Genomic DNA, 18,249 nt, shown 5'->3' on the forward strand with positions numbered 1-18,249 from the left:
CTAATTTATCTTGTCTATGATGATATCCATCTAGTCTATGAGTTGTGTGAAAAATAAAAAATCCCAAATAAGCGGTAGGAAAATTTTGAGTGCTAAAGTTTCCGGTGGAGTATGTCTATTTTAGTTTACCCTGAGTTCACCTGTTCTATGTCTAGGCACTTCTACCCCCAATTGAGAAACAACAAACCAAATAAATTTTTGCTCATCTAGATTCACAAATATACAATGCTCATTGTGAAATAGTCAAATAGATTATGCAAATAGAAAAAAAAAATTCTCAGGGAGAAAATTTATGTAATAATATTGCATATACTGTATTAGTTTCACAGTTTTTACAACTCGAATAACATCCAAATTTGTACCATAAGCTACAAGTACGTTTCCCCTACAAAAGAAAAACGATGAATGCAACAAAGGCAATCGCCATTCCCTACAAACTAGAGCTTATATTAGCTCAGTTTCCTATCTTTGAAATATCCCTGCCAAACACTAGAGTGGTTGCCCAGTTTACAGCAACATAAAATCTGTTTCTCCAGCTAAGAACACGCGTTAAATATGCTGAACGCCATATCAGAAAGCTGAAGAACCCAGCAATGGATATGCCCTTTGCATCCTGATCCATCAACCAATAAAATGATGATTTAAAGAGAATAAGAACACAACTGTACGTTTCAAATTTTTAATTTCATGAACATCAGCAATACCTTTGACTCGCGGAGATCAACTAGGGCCTTGTAGCTCCCTACTGAAGCCATGCTGCCAGCATGCTTGTAAACAAAAGGGTCTCCTAATACAACATCTTTTGCTGCATATGCCTTTCCTGCATCTTGCTTCCCCATCTTGTTCAATAGTTCAACCAAATATTTGCCTTCTCTTTCAGCTACCTGTTTGATTTGGTTGATGATCAAACCAAAGAAAATTTAGTTTAATTACAAACTTTTATACTGTGTTCATAATCCACTTTGCAAAAGGAGTAAGACCGAGTTTATTAGTTATCACCTGAGCTAAAGCAGGAAGAACCTTTCTTCCAGATTGCTCAAGAAATCCTGCACAATCACCCAGGGCGAACACATCCTCCACTGAAGGAACTCGCAACCACTGGTCAATCCCTATCCTGAATCATTCAAGATTACTGTAACTATTACAGTCTTCATAAGATGGTAACAACATAACTAGCTCTGAGCGAGGTAAGGAAATGTACCTTCCACCAGGGCACTTAGGAAGGTTAAGAGATTCTACAAACTCAGACGGACCAACACCAGTCGACCAGACCAAAATGCCAAAGGGTACTTCTGTTCCATCACTAAGAACTATCCTTTCTTTTTGAACCTCTTTTACAATCCCACGAACAAAACATATGCCCGACTGATGGCAAAAAAAAAATGTAAGATGAAAAACAAACTTGGAAACATTTGGCCATTTGCATCACAAAGAGGTTGATGAGATATAAGAATATGTGATAACCTTTATCAAGTGATTTGTTGCATATTCCCTCAATCCCACATCGAATGATGACAATATTTCATTGGCCTGCATTCACAATAGATGGATAATGAAGTAGGCTTATCCTCTCTTCATAACTTATATCGCATGAAAACAACTGGGATTCGGGAACAGAAACATTGTGAATGCCGAAAACCTCAAAACGATAAACAGAGAAACATATGGTCCTAGAGTTTCCGTGCTTCATAGCTAATAAGATGGATATATGATAAATATATATACCTCAATAAGAGTGACCTTGATGCGGTCTTTGACATGTGAATACCGTTGGCTAACATCTGCTTTTATAAAATCACTCAGCTCGCCACTGAATTCTACACCAGTTGGACCACCTCCAACAACAACACAATGTAACAATCGCGTCCTGTCTTCGTCAGATATACCTATCATCAGACAAGAGGAAAGCAAAAAAAAAAAGTTGATTTCACCAATCTGAATAATAATAGTACTATCATATCAACTGAAACAAATGATTTTCCCTTGTACATTGAGTGACCAAAACATTGTTAATTAAACACAACCCCTTATCTAAACTTATGCTTAGGCTGCCTTCTCTTCACCTAGGTTTCACTTTTCTGAACTTATAGGCAATGAACTTAACCAATATGAACTTAAACTGAACTTAGTGGCCCTGACCTTGACTTATCTCAAATTATTTTACCTTAAATAAGTGAAATTAGAATGGGAGAACAAAGCCTTGGTTGTGAATTGAAATTGTTAGGTATTATTTGGACTTATTTGGACTCATTGGTTGGTTATGAGACCAAAACTTGTTTGAACTTATTGGCCCTTATATGAACTTACTTCTCCTGCAACTTACTTTCTGGAAGTGAAAACAACAAGTATTATACTGATATATACAAAAACACATCAGTTGGCTTATCTTGGCTTGACCAAAGGATCCCATGTTAAGCAAGAATTACCTGGACTCTGAGATAGCATAAGATTTGACAAAAGTTTCCTTCTTATCTCCTGTGCATGATTTACTTCTCGCAAAAAAATTGCATGTTCTTTCACCCCTTTGATGTTAAATGTCAAAGGATCCGATCCTACTGCAATTACAAGCTTGTCATATGCCACCTTAAATCGATGTCGTTCATTTGATTGTCCCATATTCTCCGCTGTTTCACAATAGACCTGGTTTACAATAACCAATCATAACTTAGTGTTATACACTAGATTACTACTAAAAGAAGTGGCATAATAATATAATCCTAAGATTAATTAGCTGACTTACTTCATGTTTCGATGTGTCAATCCCAGTGCAGGAAGCCAAATAGAAATAACAATTCGGATCCTTTGCAAGTGCAGACTGAATCTGACCAATGGGCTCAGCTACTGATCTGAATTCCAGTGTCCCCACACAAGTTGAGGCAAGTAGAGGAGTGAAAACCATATGGTTCCTTGGTGATATACAGACGATATCATACATATTTGTGTCAAGTCCTTTCATGAGGCGGCATGCTGCCCAACCCGTTCCAAGGACCACAACCCTTGGCTTTTCCCCTGCCTTTGTTGCTTCTAAGCCTGGGTATCTCGTACTCTCATTCTCTGCAATGGACTGCTGACACGCGATCTTCTCTTTAGAATGTAATTGAGAAGAGAGAGTGGCTTGTAATCCCCTAGTTTGGAAGTATGAAGAGTTCATATTCCCGAGTTTAGATGTGTAGAAATTATTGCATTTGCCCGTTGCATTTTCGAGCAAAGAAGGATACTTGTACAATGAAATACCCTCAGAGAATGCCTCTTTCTCAGTTGTATAATTGGTTTTGGAACTTCCTGACCTTCTTATGCCTGTCCTTGCAATTCTTGCTAGTGCCATACTAGTATATCAGCTCGTATTTGTAAAGCTGCAGAAGTTTGTAAAGAATAAAAATTCGGCCTGCCAAAAAAGCAAGGTTTACACGTTTAAGACCAACACATGGACGACTACTTGGGCAACTGCAAGAGTTTGAAAGCTTTTGCTTCCATAAGTTTCTGTTGGGATGTGAGAAAAAATATTTGGCATATATAAATGATAGAAGCTAAAGATTATATTGAAAAAAGTTATGTGGCATCTATGAAGCCTGAAGGTATGGCTAGAATTTGTGATAGGAAGGAAGGTGAGAGTGTTCTGTTTCCCAACATGATCGAAATCTACACTGAGAACAAGAATTTGTACATTTCCTTCTAGGAACATATAAAATACTGAACATAGATACAAATTATGTATCGATTTTTAGGAGTATGAGCAAATTTAATCACATAACTAGGCTCCAAAACCCAAAAGTCGGCCATTTTTTTGGGTTGTCATCAAAGATCAAAAAGTTCCATTATCGGATAGTTTGCTGAGATAGAATTTCCTCCTGGATAAACTGAACTACATTGGTCAGTATTCAAGAATGCCTAATGTTAGCATCATTAACACTCATATAAAAACTTGTCATTAGTAGAACCTATAAACCATTGAACGCTATTTTGCTAACATATGTTAACGGGCGTGTTCGGCACAAGCTTTTTAAGTAGCTTTTAGTATCTTGACTAAGTCAAAACACTAATTAAAAAAAATAAGAGTGTTTGGCAAGGTAGTGGTGTAAGTAGCTTTTAGTGGTACAAGTAGTGTTTTAGTAGTGTTTGTCAAAAGCTACAATTTGTAGCTTTTGGGTAGCTTTTAGTGGTGTATAAATTATATGTTAAAGTTTTATTTGAATTTTTAACTAGTTATTCTTAAACAGCTACTTTGACAGCTTCTTTTACAGAACATCAATGTTTTACACCGCTACCTAGACAGCTAACAGCTAAAAGCTACACACCAACCACTAACAGCTACCAGCACAGCTAACAGCTACTCTAACAGCTAAAAGCTATCACCACAGCTACTGTTGCCGAAAATTTAATCTTCTTTTTCCACAAGATAACCAGTTTTTACACGGTACCATTTCATTTGTAACAGTACTTCTTTGGAAAGGGTCGGATGTAGAGAGACTCGAATTTCAAACTCACTAGCTTCACTAGAGCTACTTAATTAAACTTGAAATGCTAACAATGTGTCCTCTAAAAAATAAGACGTACAAAAGAGAAAGATTGGGGTTACCCTAGAGTATGTCGAACAATTTTTTGTAATATCATATCCATATATTGGAGTCTGGAGGTACTAGAGCTATCAAATCACAGTCAAGTCGAATTAAAAATTTTGGTACGAACTTGACCATGATTTGTTAGAAGTGCATCCAATATATCCTTTGGGCTCCAAGTCTCTAACTATGAAACGTCAATAACAGTTACATACTAAACATCTGTAAATTTAGTTGATCGAGAAATCAAACAAGTCAACCAAGAAAATGTAAATTGCAAAAACATATAAAGAAAAAAAAAATTCTAGTGAAAATTGATTAGAAAGAATTGACAAGTAGAGCAATGTATGAAGAAGAGTTGAAGCACATTACTGGAGATTATTTTTGGTTGGAGAGACACATCAACTTTGCCTTTTGCGGCTGGTGAACGATGTAAAGATCATGAAAGCCTCAGTAGGACAACAAGTACATGTACTAAAATCAAAGTTATTTGCCTAATTCATAATTAATTAATTGTATTAACCGTCTTTAAATATTACCATATTTAGAGGAGATCTGCAAAGACTAGAAACGTAAGCTTGGGCCACAAGAAAGTTTCCAATTTATAAAACCAATCTTTTAGTAGTCGCTAGTCGGTGTGATGTATACTTTCCGACGTCATCTGGTATGTCTGAAATGTGAACGACATCGTTTGACCTATTAGATTTATTTAGAAGTTGAACTACTAGTATATAATATAGTATATACTTTGTCCTTTTAATTAACGTGCAAGGTTTTAACTTTCACGTTTGTTGATATACAAGTTTAATCATTTATTTTTCTAATAATTATGTATTTTTGACAATTATAAAAAGTTGAAATATTGTAAATATATTTTGAGATTATTATATCCAACATCTTACATGCTAAAATTTGTATTATTATTCATAAATTTTCAATCGAAGTATATAAATAATGCAAAAATCAAAACATTGTAAGTTTAGGAAAAACAGAGAAAGTATCATCATATCTCATTCTTCTTTTATATTTTAACAAGATTATTATATATCTGATTGTCTTCTTATATAACACTTGGGTGAAACACGTTCTTTAGGATCAAATCGCATGGGGCACGACCATCCACTTCAATTGGTTCTTTCATTTTTGTACCACAAATAGTGTCTTGGGTTGTAACATATTACACCATAATCTATTGTGTGACATGTATAATAACATAAATTTCAACAAGAATGATATGGACCATGCAAAGAATAACATGGATATCATGTCATTAATTCCATGTCATTTGAGTTTTTTTTACAAAAGAAGCGATAGTTTGTGGATTGTTACACCATAAATTATGGTGTAACACTTAAACTCATGGAGTTTCTTATCGCAAATTAGAAGGTAGATACGAGTCTACCATCTAAACGGTGCGCACGATTCAACACAACGAACAAAACAAAATCCTCAATGAACAAACTAAGCAAAAGAACAAAAGAATAACATACAAGACTCAATGAACATCTAAATCAGCAATGAACAACAAGAAAAAAGAACATAAGAGGAAATATCTGATGAACAACTAACTATTCACCCTAATGAACAGACAAAGAAAACACAATGAACAAAGAAATATCTGCAATAAACAAACTAAGAAACATAAAGATAAAGGTTAACAAAGGAGAACCGTCGAGATCGATGTTCATTGGAGAACAGTTGATGTACATTAGTTCCGCATGTTCATTGGAGAACAATTGATGTACATTAGTTTCACGCATTTTATGTTTTTTGTGTTGCGTTTTGGCCCGCCATTAGAATGGTAGACACAAGTCCACCACCATCTACCAATTGGTTTGTTATCTACAAAGAGTAAGTATATTATTTCTACTAATAATATTAGTTCTACAGTTCTACCGTACCGTTCTATTATTATTGCAACATTAGGCTTTGGCACATTAATTATTTAAGAAAGTCATGTGAAAGAGACCTATGTGATATAGAAGAGATAGAAAGAAGATATTACCAAAAAAACGTTGTAATTAATACGAAACTTCCAAATAATAGAAGCATTGCAGTTAAAAAAGGATGGAGAAAGTAGGAACTAGATGCTGGTATATGAGAAGAGTCCCCAAATCTAGATTTATTCATGTACATTGCTTAATACTTATATTTATCATAGTTAAAGAGTACATATGATCTTATGGAAAGCTATTTGTACATAACAAAATGAAGAATAATTTTGACGAAGAATATACTTTTATACAGACTATATTATCCTAGACAGGGAAAGAAAGGATGTAACCTAATTAAGTTGTGCAGTTAGCAAAAGAATATTGATTGTTTGTTAAGATATCTTCCTTTTGCTGATAACAACAAAGAGTTAAATTGAATTATGTTGGTGCAGTCATTGCTTGATGACCATGGTTAAAAACCTTGTTTAAAATCATGGCTAATCTAACCCCTCCTTGTGCAACGCGTTTCATCACAAAAGGCAACCTCGAACTGAAGTATTCATCTGTAAACACACATAATTTCATAACAACAATATTGTTACTTGTCACGACAAACATCATAAGGGAAAACTTTTTTCCATAGAAAGAAATAAAAGTATCTTCTAATTGAAGATCTGCCATTTTATGTTACCGATATTTGTCAAACTTTTTGTGTTTGGTGAAATCTTATCATATAACACACTTAAAAGTTACACCACCAAATTATTGCTTAATTACCTGCAAGAGTTACTCCAGGCTCAGCATCTTTGTAACCCCATTTACAAGCTATGTTAATGCTTTCTGTGGCATACCTGTGGTTAGGAACAGGATAAAAATTATATTAGATATGATAAAATAATTATAATATACTACATATGCTAATTTGTGGGGAAAAAAAGTTGAAGTATATACTTGGTTACACAAGTATGAAGAGTGTTGCAATCTGTCCAATGTGAGACATCATCAGACCATATGCCCTGTATAATATACAAAGTAATCCAATTACATTAGTAATTAAGCATGTTACAAGAATTTGGAATCAGTGAATTAATCATGTTTAAATCTTACATCAGTGAAGTTTCCTTCAATGTCTTGTTGTAAGAGATTCATGTCATTGTCATAGTAATCTTTCATGGCTGTTAGAATTATCTCTCTGTCCCACACCTATTAATATAATTAATCACCAAAAGTCAAAAGATCTATAATTTTCTTAGAAAAAAGAACATTAGAAAAAAGAAATAGTGGTAACTGGTATTTAGTAGATATACATACATGATGAAGATTAGACTTGTGCCTAAACCAACGTAAATCAATAGTATTCCCTCCTTCATCACCAGTATGCGCGCAATGCATTGGCTGTGAGAATGATTTACGTTAGAAGTTTGTTAGTTTATAATCATGCTAATCATGTTTATAAGTTGAGGTAGAAATTATATGATGATAAGCAACTTTGGTAATATATATAGTGACAATTGGATATATCATTATTGCAAACCTGATGAATATCTCCCATGAAGTGTGACAAAAATAGCAATGCCTCAGTCAAATTATCTGCATATAATTTTAAAGCAAAAGGCTTGAGGAGATGAGCAAATAGGGCATAGGCATGTCATGGCAACCCAAAAATCTTGGTTAATTACCAGTACCATTCAGAAGACTCTTAACTAAGCTATTTAGCATCCACGATACGCGTTACGTTGAATTCGAAACAGAGTCAAATAAAAGCTAGAGATCTTACAACGTCTATCAGAAGTACCATCACGGTAATGCTGAAGTTGAGAAGTGAAATTTTGGATAGCACCAGCAACGCACATGTCCTTAACACCATGTTGATCATGACAATCCCCTAAATCCAATCCATTATTAGTTAGTTATAACTTAAAATTGTATCCTTAAGACATCATCGCGCGCTCTAGGAAATAGGATCAGGTTGCTTACTTGTATAATCAAAAGAGCAAGAATCATCAGGAGTATCAATGAAGTGAAGTGGGCTAGTCCAGCGGTATTTGTACCAGTGCCTTACTCGATCAGGCCACACACATAACGCTGATAAGTTGCCATCTAAATTGTCTGGTAATAAACTCTTTACTGCATGTAGTGCCTCTGGTTCCAACAGATTCTGTAATAAACACGCAACATATATATTAATACTACCAACTTCCATTGGCAAAGTCTTGTTTGATTGTGGTTAGTATTAGGAATAACTAATAAGGTGAAGTGAGAGATAAGATGTGGTAAATCAAAGCCACAAAAAAAAGATTAGTAATTCACCTGAGCAATTCTGCATGTCATGATATGACCCTCTTTACTCCATGCTTGAACTCCAGCAACCAAGATCAAGCAATAAATAAGATAGGAAACAACATTATTATGTGATAATAAACAAGGCATTGTACAATTACCTCCAAGTTTATCCACCATAAACCTCAGTATTACTCCTAAATATGTAACTGCTAAATACTTTATGTTACTCTTTAAATGCAACACAACACACAACTGAAATCTCTAAGTTATTGGGTAGGCAGACTTCCACTACAATATAGTAGTATTATTATATATACTTGTCATAGAGATGTTTACATTGAGTGCAAGTTTCATTTGGAAACCAAACCATTATTGAGTAATCAAGAAGTTGTCACTTTGCACAAGCAAATTCCAGCATATTCTGTGTTTCTGTGATCTTTTAGAACAGCATCTAATATTTTTCAATTAATGATAAGCAAAGAGATGGCTCCTTTTGAAAGTACAAATGTATGTTCCTTGTAAAACTATGACTTGATAAACTAGGAAAGCTAGCTTTGAAGGTTATTAATTTAGCTACGTGTGTTAGAAGCAAGAAAGATGTGTAGCTTTATCAGCCAGTAAAATGTCCACATTATATTTCATCGATCATATTATTCATATAATCAATATAGCTATTTCTTTCATCCGATTGGCTAAAGAGATTAATCCGTGCTAATAAACATTTTTTCCAAAATTAGTAGTCGCGTTGTTAAAAGTCATGCAGTCTATATATACTACTCTATTCTAATTTAAGAAATTAAAATTTGACATTTTACCTTTTGTACATCCTAAAATAGTTTAGTTGAATAATATTTCTAATTGGAAAGAATATATTAGTATTACTTGCATTAATCATGAGTACTTTCTTTGATAACTTACAGGAATTGATGCATGATCATTTCTCAAACAAGGCCATCATCAACTTAGCAAGCATTCCTCAAAAATAAAACTTAACAAGCAAGGATTGTTTTTTTCAATATTAAGGTAATTTGATTGTAAACAACAAGTGCTCGAAATAACGCCTGATGATATCTGTACAGATACAATTAGATAGTACTTCTATGTTACAATAAGCGATACTCTCACTGAATTTATCTAAATGAAGAACAACATTTTGCAAGTGTTTGATGTTTCTATTTACAATAATACATGATAGAATCATTTCCTTTTCCTTTCACCCCTCTTCTTTTTATTAGATCCACCTAAAGATATATAAATGAATATGAAGAGTGATGGTACCATTTTTCAATTTCAGATCAACAGCATATGATTCTTCAAAGTATAAATTAAGAAGATGAAGTCTCATGCATAATAAGCTCCATGCACTCCTCTTCCCATATTAGAGATCAGTCCGCACGAATCAAAAATGCGGTTCAGAGTAGCTGCCAAGCGGAGCCCACCTTGAGCCAGCCTCCTTTGCACTATGGGTAGCCGAGAGAGGAAGTAGTCATCTGTGACAAAAGATTAGAAATGCAGAGATCTGATTAAACGGAAAAAAAAGTTCGCTAGATTCTTTGTGTGTCTCCATCCTGCAACAGTGATCATGCAAATGGTACTAAATTCAAACTCTAGTCCACTTTCAGACAACTTAATCATCCCAACACCCAGGTTGTATTAGAACCTAAGTTATCGACACTCAGACATGGTTATGGAGACTTTAGTTACCCGAGTCTGAGTAACATGGAAAAAAACAAGTAGTTTATATGCGTTGACTCCATCCAAGCACTATAAGATGCACACACAGGATGTTTTAACTTCAGGGTATACTCTGCTCAAGTACGTAAAATAATACTTCACCTTCCGTCAGAATCAACTGAGAGAAGGAGGCTAACAAGCAGCAGAGCAGAAAGTATGAACCACCCCCAATCCTATATCTTCATTTAGATTGAGAATGAAAAACAGAAAAAGCAAGGAAAACTAAGAGATTAGACACGGAGATCTTCTTAGGCCTAGCAATCTGAATAGTAGAAGTTTTGCAGTTCTTGTCCTATGTGTTAACCTACATTTTTAAGGGGTTTTTCATGTTGAAATTTCATGCTCCACGCCTATTATTTGCCTTATTACCATTTCTAAATGGAACTCAGAACAAGGAATTTGTTTAATTTCTTCTCTGCTCTGAGGGATATGAAAGTACATTTCCTGCCAGAAGGTCTCTTTGTGTCAGCAAAAGCCATGCGACTTGCTTCCAAGAAACTGTATACTTCATTTTACAGTTTCATAATTCAGCACACTTGATTGTAAATTCACATAAAGACGCACTATAAAGTAGTAATAAGTTTGAAATAATACCTCCCAATACACTTCCTGGTGTCGCATTTTTGTATGCGTATTTGCAAGCCAGGCTAACACTCTCGGATGCATACCTGCAAAAGCACATCTTTGTGATTAATTTATCATACTCAAAGAAGTAGTCTGAATATATTCCAAAGGAAATGGAGGCAGTCGATATATGTGAACGACCATTGGAGATGTTTCTTTGCTCATGCTGCCCACCTCATTCTATATTTCTATTGGTTAGGATTCTGGCAACTTTTTGTTGTTTTTTCGTTTGTTTCCATATCATTTTCCAACCATGAAGGTGAAGTTTCATGTCACCTATCCCTTCCATGGGAGATAAAATTTTAAGCTTCACAGAACAAGCATCAAAACACAACCAGATAGATTGCACAAGCAGGGTGGCAACATTACTGAAAAGCCATTATCACTATTCATCATTTGCCATCTCTTTCTCTTTAGCCTTTTTGCTATGACAAATCAGTAATATTTTGTACTTTAGTATTTTGTAATGATTATAGTACTTTGTCCTATTGGGACTAGGATCCAGAAGAGAGGAACATTAGTCGAATACAGGTTCGTTAACTCTTGCCAAAAACATCAGCGCCCCTCCTCTCATTTGAGTGATTAACCAAGCTTCACTCGTTGAACATGGCTCTCGGAGGCTGGATTATTCCAAATAACAAACAAATAGTAAGAAAATCACAAATGAACAAACTTACGGATTTGGACAAACTGTGCGGTTTCCTTCACATTCTTCCCACGATTCAACATCATTGGACCAGTTTTCCTAAATAATCCAAAATGGACGAAAATCCAATTATTAGATCATGCTCTTGCTCTAAAATGAATCGGAAGCAGATACCAAGAATGACTTGATAATTATAGTCAGAAATTGCAAATTCTGATAACAGAGAATAAGCTAGCAGCATTTATTTTTTATTACAATTTGTTGGAAGCAATTACATAGATCATGAATTCTAGATCTTATACAGATAATGAATATGTTGTAAAGTATTAACATAATCCATACACAAAAATTCAAACAACTTCTCCAGCTTGATCCATCACTAAACTTCTGGTTTTTGTTACAAATCCATGCAGAGAGCGAAGTGAGCCACAAAAATCTCGGTTCCGTGCCAACCCCTCCCCCCTATCTCAAATTTAAATCTTTATTGTTCTCTCCAAAACAAGCAGCATTACTTGATTACAAAAAATTTAGCAGGTTGATGGACTCTGAAGACAGCTAGTTAGCAATCTTAGCATTCATTCACTTGTAATATATCAAAAAAAAATTAGGTTGGTAGATGTAAACATATCTGAAGTTACTACTTGCAGCAAATGAAATATTGGGTTTGACAAGTGAAGTGTTTGAATTGGCAGATGCTGCTTTACGTTAGTCAGTTATTCAACCTCTTCTACAAGAAAAAAAAGCAGCTTACCGTAATATTTTTGCGAAGGGCTTCTATCATGATGCTCAAATCTGAACCATAGAAATTCTTCAAGGCAGTATCAATGATTTCCGTATCCCACACCTGACATAAAAAAACAAGCGGTTTAAGACGGCAAGAGAGACTCGAATTATGAAAGAAAATACACCAAATACATTTAGCACAAGTTATTGTGACACTTTGATGCTATGTCCATCCAAAAAAGGTTGTCACATTACTAGTTCAAGTTACAAACTGACAATTGTTCCCCAATGTGGACATCAGGGAGCTTGAGACATTAACATTTCATGTGATTAACTTTTTGCAGAATTTTTTCTTCTGTCACCAACTCCAATAGATTAAAAGAATTCAGCGGAAGGAAATTGCACGTTCAAAACCATCATGTCCTCTACTTCTTTCAGAAATGAGGGGCTACACACTGAAGTCATTCACTGCAAATAATTTAAGCAGGAAAAAGGTAAAAAAGAGGAACATGTACATGGTGCAAATTAGCCTTCCTGCGGTACCAATGAAGTTGAATTCTGTTCCCTCCTAGATCGCCTAAGAACCCACAATGTAGAGGCTGCATGCAGGAGAAGCCCTATTAATTGCTTTTCAAAAAATCAAAAAGTGTTAGTGATTAATATAACAAAATGCAGGCAGGTTATCAATATAAAAGTGTTAGTGATTACTACAAAATCAAAAAGGAAAAGGGAGAGAAAAGAATGGTACGTAATGAAAGCAGACTTCCTTCATGAATACTTATCGGTGCCAACTTTGTCGCTGGGTTATAACCAAACTGTTAATAAAGCTTGCAGTTCATACTCTACATCATACTTAGTTATATTGTTCTGATCTAGTATCATTTCCCCCTTTTTTCATATAGCACTCGCATTCCATCTCACATAGTCATAAACTCCTCAAAAGGTCCTTCTTCATAAAAAGGAAATTCAGTCAACTTGAGACCATACCAAGATAATTTCCTCCCAAACAACAGAAGGAAATAAGAAACACCATTTTCAGTCAAATAGAACTTCTGCGCTATGGACTTTGACAGAAGCAACTAAGGAGCACTATGGAATATAGAAGATTTGATACGACGAGACTATCCTAGCAAGACATGTCAATATGGACTATGGAGGGGAAGTATTACATACATAAACATGTGGACTGTTATATCTTTAACATCTACAACATATGGGTTTCTAAATTCTTTTCTTCATAAATAAATTAGTGGAAAGTAATTCTATAAAGAGTCTTGGTTGTCTTACACTCCAAAACTCCAAAGTGTTCTATTTATAGAGGCCTTTATTCCATATCAGACTCAAGAGTAACAGATAGGGGAGGAAAGGGAGGATAGCATATCCTTTTTTACTTTCTGTCTTGTATTTCCTTCTCGCTCTCATTCAAATTTCAAAAAGGAGAAGAAAAGGAAGTAATATAGAAGGATTCAAATTTTCCAGAAATTTCATCTGAGTCTCATACCCCTCCAAAAGGACCTTATTGGCTTATATATTTCTGTCTTGTTTTTCCTTCTCTTCTCCTTCCACCTTCTCCCTTACTAGTTCCCTCCCTCAGATTCCCAAAAATGTTCACTGCCGGTAAACCAAGTCACAAAGTCAAATTGAATGAAAGCTGGAAATCATAGCTCAAGAAACTCTAATTTCAACTTGTTACCCCTCTCTTCTTCCAAAATGGGAGCCTTTTCCTGTTCAGAGTGATGGTTCCAACTTCCAATCAGCTACTATGAGTCAGTCTTATTACTGAAATTTTATCACAGTGACTGCATGAGGTGACAAAAGAAGCTACATGACCATTTATTATTGTTATATCAAATCCTTTTTTCCCATCACATTAAACTTGCAGGAGAAAATAGAGGTCTCTGTTGTACTAGTGCAAGAGTTGAAATTTGAAAAGCTATGGACATTAAAACCAACTTCACTATAATTGGTCACTTGCCGTCAATGAAGAGAGACAAATTAAGTGACTTAGAAAAGTTTAGCTCGACTATATGCATAAAATAGCTTATTATAACTCAGTTGCAGGTGACAAACCATTCCCTTCACATGCTAAATTGAAACTGCTACAAAGAGCTATTGGTAGCACACTTCTTATCTTGATCACACAATAAAGTCCCACAGCTGACTTGATTATAAAAAAAAGGCATACTGCCAAATAAGAATTGTGCAATGTTATGTGCAAGTTAGAATTCAGGACTTCAGTGCTTCAAACCTAAGCTACCAAGGAGGAGGATTAACCTGGTGAACATCACCAACAAAATGCGACAGAAACATGAGAGCCTCCGTTAAGTTATCTGTATACAATAAATCATGAGTTCCCAGCCTCGAAGACAGAAAAAACGAGAAAAAAAAAACTCAATCTATAGTACATACATCTAGATTCAGAAACAGAGTTGTGGCAAGCTGACGTTAACTGTAGCGTGTAATTGTAGATTGCTCCAGTCACACATCTATTCTTGCGTCCAGAAGAATCATGGCAATCTCCTGCAGAATATGTTGTTGACATTGTAACTTGTAAGGGACAGTTAAATATGTAACAGCAATAAGGTAGAGATCAGTGAAATATCACAAGTTAGATCCCAGGATCGAGCCAACTTTCTTGTATCACAGGTTTTTAATCAGGGGGTTTCCACATGATTGGCTTCTTTAGGCTGGACAGATTTTATTATAGGAAATGGGATTCAGCAACCAACTTACTAGTGTAGTCATAATTACACCTAAAATCAGGAGTATCAACAAAATGAAGTGCACGGCTCCAGTAGTAATGGGAACGAACTGCAAACAGATCAGCCCAAGAGCAGACAGCAGCTAGTTCCCCCTGAGCGGATTCTGAAAGCAGTTTTTTCACAACATCCAATGCATCTTTAGACAGATATCCCTGAAAAATTTGTGGGAAGGGGGATATAGGAAAAAGCCACATCAAATTCCATCTTAGCTCACCAAAACTTCTAAATTTCGCAGCTCACGCTAACATAGACGAACTCAAGCCTACTCAAATTCATTACTCAACAATTCAATTTATTCAACAGTCATATGGTGAATCAAGATAATAGAAATCATCTCACTTTGGTTTGTTTGCTCATTATTGTAGGAGCATGGATACTATTGCTAGCCTAATGTAACTAGCTTTTATTATCACCCTAACTTCTATGTTACTTTGTTCACCCAAAAAAAAAACAAAAAGCATAATTCATCAGTCATACATGAATTAATTTAGGAGTAACTACACCAAATTCACAAAAAATGATTGAAATTATAGAATAAAAAAGGCAACAAGCATGAATATATGTCAATCTTACCTCAGCTATTTTACAAATAGCATAGTGCCCATGTTGTCCCCAACCAGAAGTCCCAGAAATAAGCTGAAGAAAGATGATTGCCACTCCAATAACGCATAAAAGCTTCGACGATCCCATGTTTCTTTTACCTGCACAAAAGTTAAGATTGCAGAAATTTGATAAAAATATGTTCTTGATTTCCAGAAATCAAAAACCCTTGAAGAGAAATACTATAAACAATTTCACCTGTTCTTGAAATGCTACTGAAAATTTGATACCCAAAAAAGTCAGCACTTTGAAGTGGTGAAGAACAAAGAGCAATTAATTGGGAAAAGAAATGGAGAATGTTTATTTTACTGAGGCTGTTAATTCAAGTGTAAATTGAAAGAACCAACCTTTGATTAACAGCTGGCTAGTGGCTACTACTTGAGTGAGATTATACTACAACATTAATTTAGTTAAATATATGACATTAAATTCACAAAAATTCATTGAAATTATAGGAGTATACTACAACATTTATGATTTATATACTTTTTATTTGTTCAGAAATTTTCTGAAGTAGAAATTTCTATCTCTTAAACGTAGTTAATTAATAATTTAGTGTCTGTCAAAAAAAAAAAAAAAAATAATTTAGTGTTCTTTATCAAAAACAATAAATTAAATTGAAAGAAAATCAAATATAGCCTTGCACGTGGATAGGGGCAATAAACACTTAGATTTTCTCTATCTCATTCTATTCATTTATTTTCCTCTTTTACCTTTCGATTTTTCATTAAGAAAAGAAGCAAAGTTTGTAGGGGTTTTTTTCTAAGTTGTCACCTTAAAAGGAGATAAATTTCAAAACTAACAAGTTTTAAGTTAACTATATAGCCCCTCAAAAAAAAAAAATTAACTACATAGCATGTACGGGTGTTTATGGGTGGTTAACCATTCCGAAACTACATTTCGATCCACTCTTTTTCCAACCCGTACTCGTAATTGTTCAAATCGGTTACCAAATAAGCTATTAATCGATATTTCGGTACGATTTTCTGGTTAACCATAACCATTATTCAAATTATAATATATATTTTCTATTTTTCTGTATATAATTTAATATTGTATATACTCCAATATAAAATCTATTATAAAGTGAATAATACCCCTAATAATCAACATGTGGAGAGGAGTCAGTAAATAGGATAAATCATGTTTGACGATTAGTGGATAGTTGTTAGCTAAATATGTTAGCTGATTTGACTAGCTGATTGTATTAGTTGTTTGTATAAAAGTGTTTGGTAAGTACATTATAGCAAATTGTTACATAAGTGTGTAAATTTGACCAATAAGGACACATGCATAATCTATTGTTGCACATTATAATTTTTATTAACTATTATTTTGGCCCGGATTATGTCCCGAATAAGTTACAATTATCAAATATATTTATTATTTATAAATTTCATAATTTATTCTATTAGCTTTTTGTAATATTTTGTCTAGTGCAAAATTTGGAAATGGATATTATGACGTGATAAGTTGTTAAAAAAAAACTTTTGAATTGGGGATAAATATAGTAAGTTGTTAGAAAAAACTTCTATGAAATTGGGATAAAAATAACAATTTCAATGAAATTTGGATAAGAGAATAATAAGTATAGGACTAAGGCTATGTTTAGTTCACCTGAAATTTTCTGATCTGAACTTAATCTGAACTTATTTTTTCTGATCTGATCTTATCTGATTATAAGATCTTATCTTTTAGATTTTTCTCAATATATAAGAAAAAATATAGTCATGTGGGGTCTTGTTTGATTCGTCTTAGTGAGTACTTTATTAATATTCAATTATTATAATTTTTACTAATATGTAATGAAAGATATAATGATTTTTAAATATAAGCATAATCTGAACTGAACTGATCTGATCTGAACTGATCTGATCTGATTAGATATGAAATAAGCAAAAATAAAGTGGATGAGTGTAGAGTAAAAGATTAACTCTTTGAATTTGCATATTAATCCCCAACACTAGAGGCAACAACAAAACTAGCTGGTCAATCCGTCATCGACTCATCGTCATCACTTATTCCTTCTCGTGGCTCCTCCTCGGGCGAAGTCGGCGACCATATCGGGTAGACGGGTACCCCGTCGGCCCAACACTAACGACCCCTCACAGGAATCAGAAGAGCCACACCAGATTTTGCTTCGACACCAGGTAACTTTCTTGAATCTTCAATTCTCTTTTTTTTTTATTATTATTGTTTTCATGTAATTTGAATGTGTTTGAACTGCCCATGAGTCACTCTATATTAAAGGTAGTTAAATTTCTGTGCTTTGTGTTTAGCTATTTGAATAATCAAACTCAAATTCAAGTCTTTTTTTTTTAATTAGTGGTTCTAATTACATTCTACATACTACTCTTCTTTCTGTTGTTATTGGTAATGGTAAACTT

General features: G+C 34.3%; 3 protein-coding genes across 5 annotated transcripts; all 3 read right to left on the minus strand.

The window, feature by feature from the left end:
• Nucleotides 1-285: 285 nt before the first annotated feature.
• On the minus strand, nt 286-5,117 carry LOC104909097 (internal alternative NAD(P)H-ubiquinone oxidoreductase A1, mitochondrial). 2 transcript variants are annotated; one of them, XM_010698295.4, is made up of 9 exons: nt 4,929-5,117; nt 2,741-3,353; nt 2,427-2,640; nt 1,726-1,886; nt 1,465-1,530; nt 1,202-1,365; nt 1,000-1,114; nt 705-884; nt 286-613 (listed from the first exon to the last, which is right to left on the minus strand). In XM_010698295.4, the coding sequence occupies exons 2-9, from the start codon at nt 3,323-3,325 to the stop codon at nt 455-457; spliced, it is 1,644 nt and encodes a 547-aa protein (XP_010696597.1). In that variant the 5' UTR covers nt 3,326-3,353; nt 4,929-5,117; the 3' UTR covers nt 286-454. The 2 variants fall into 2 exon arrangements, with proteins under 2 accessions (XP_010696597.1, XP_019102746.1); XM_019247201.3 differs by having other exon boundaries at nt 2,741-3,385.
• Nucleotides 5,118-6,652: 1,535 nt separating this feature from the next.
• LOC104909099 (endonuclease 1) lies at nt 6,653-9,690 on the minus strand. The gene is made up of 9 exons (XM_010698296.4): nt 8,801-9,690; nt 8,468-8,648; nt 8,268-8,375; nt 8,025-8,080; nt 7,802-7,885; nt 7,598-7,693; nt 7,442-7,506; nt 7,268-7,341; nt 6,653-7,053 (listed from the first exon to the last, which is right to left on the minus strand). The coding sequence occupies exons 1-9, from the start codon at nt 8,948-8,950 to the stop codon at nt 6,929-6,931; spliced, it is 939 nt and encodes a 312-aa protein (XP_010696598.1). The 5' UTR covers nt 8,951-9,690; the 3' UTR covers nt 6,653-6,928.
• A 72-nt stretch (nt 9,691-9,762) lies between these two features.
• Nucleotides 9,763-16,329, minus strand: LOC104909100 (endonuclease 4). Of its 2 annotated transcripts, none has more exons than XM_048634513.2 (10): nt 16,061-16,329; nt 15,836-15,963; nt 15,234-15,414; nt 14,910-15,020; nt 14,775-14,830; nt 13,016-13,117; nt 12,529-12,621; nt 11,809-11,876; nt 11,102-11,175; nt 9,763-10,263 (listed from the first exon to the last, which is right to left on the minus strand). In XM_048634513.2, exons 2-10 carry the CDS (start codon nt 15,950-15,952, stop codon nt 10,115-10,117), a joined length of 951 nt encoding a protein of 316 aa, XP_048490470.1. In that variant the 5' UTR covers nt 15,953-15,963; nt 16,061-16,329; the 3' UTR covers nt 9,763-10,114. The 2 variants fall into 2 exon arrangements, with proteins under 2 accessions (XP_048490470.1, XP_010696599.1); XM_010698297.4 differs by having other exon boundaries at nt 13,016-13,099; nt 16,061-16,317.
• Between the last annotated feature and the right edge of the window lie 1,920 nt (nt 16,330-18,249).

The sequence above is a fragment of the Beta vulgaris genome, chromosome 8, assembly GCF_026745355.1.
Source record: "Beta vulgaris subsp. vulgaris cultivar EL10 chromosome 8, EL10.2, whole genome shotgun sequence".
Taxonomy (NCBI): Eukaryota; Viridiplantae; Streptophyta; class Magnoliopsida; order Caryophyllales; family Amaranthaceae; genus Beta; species Beta vulgaris.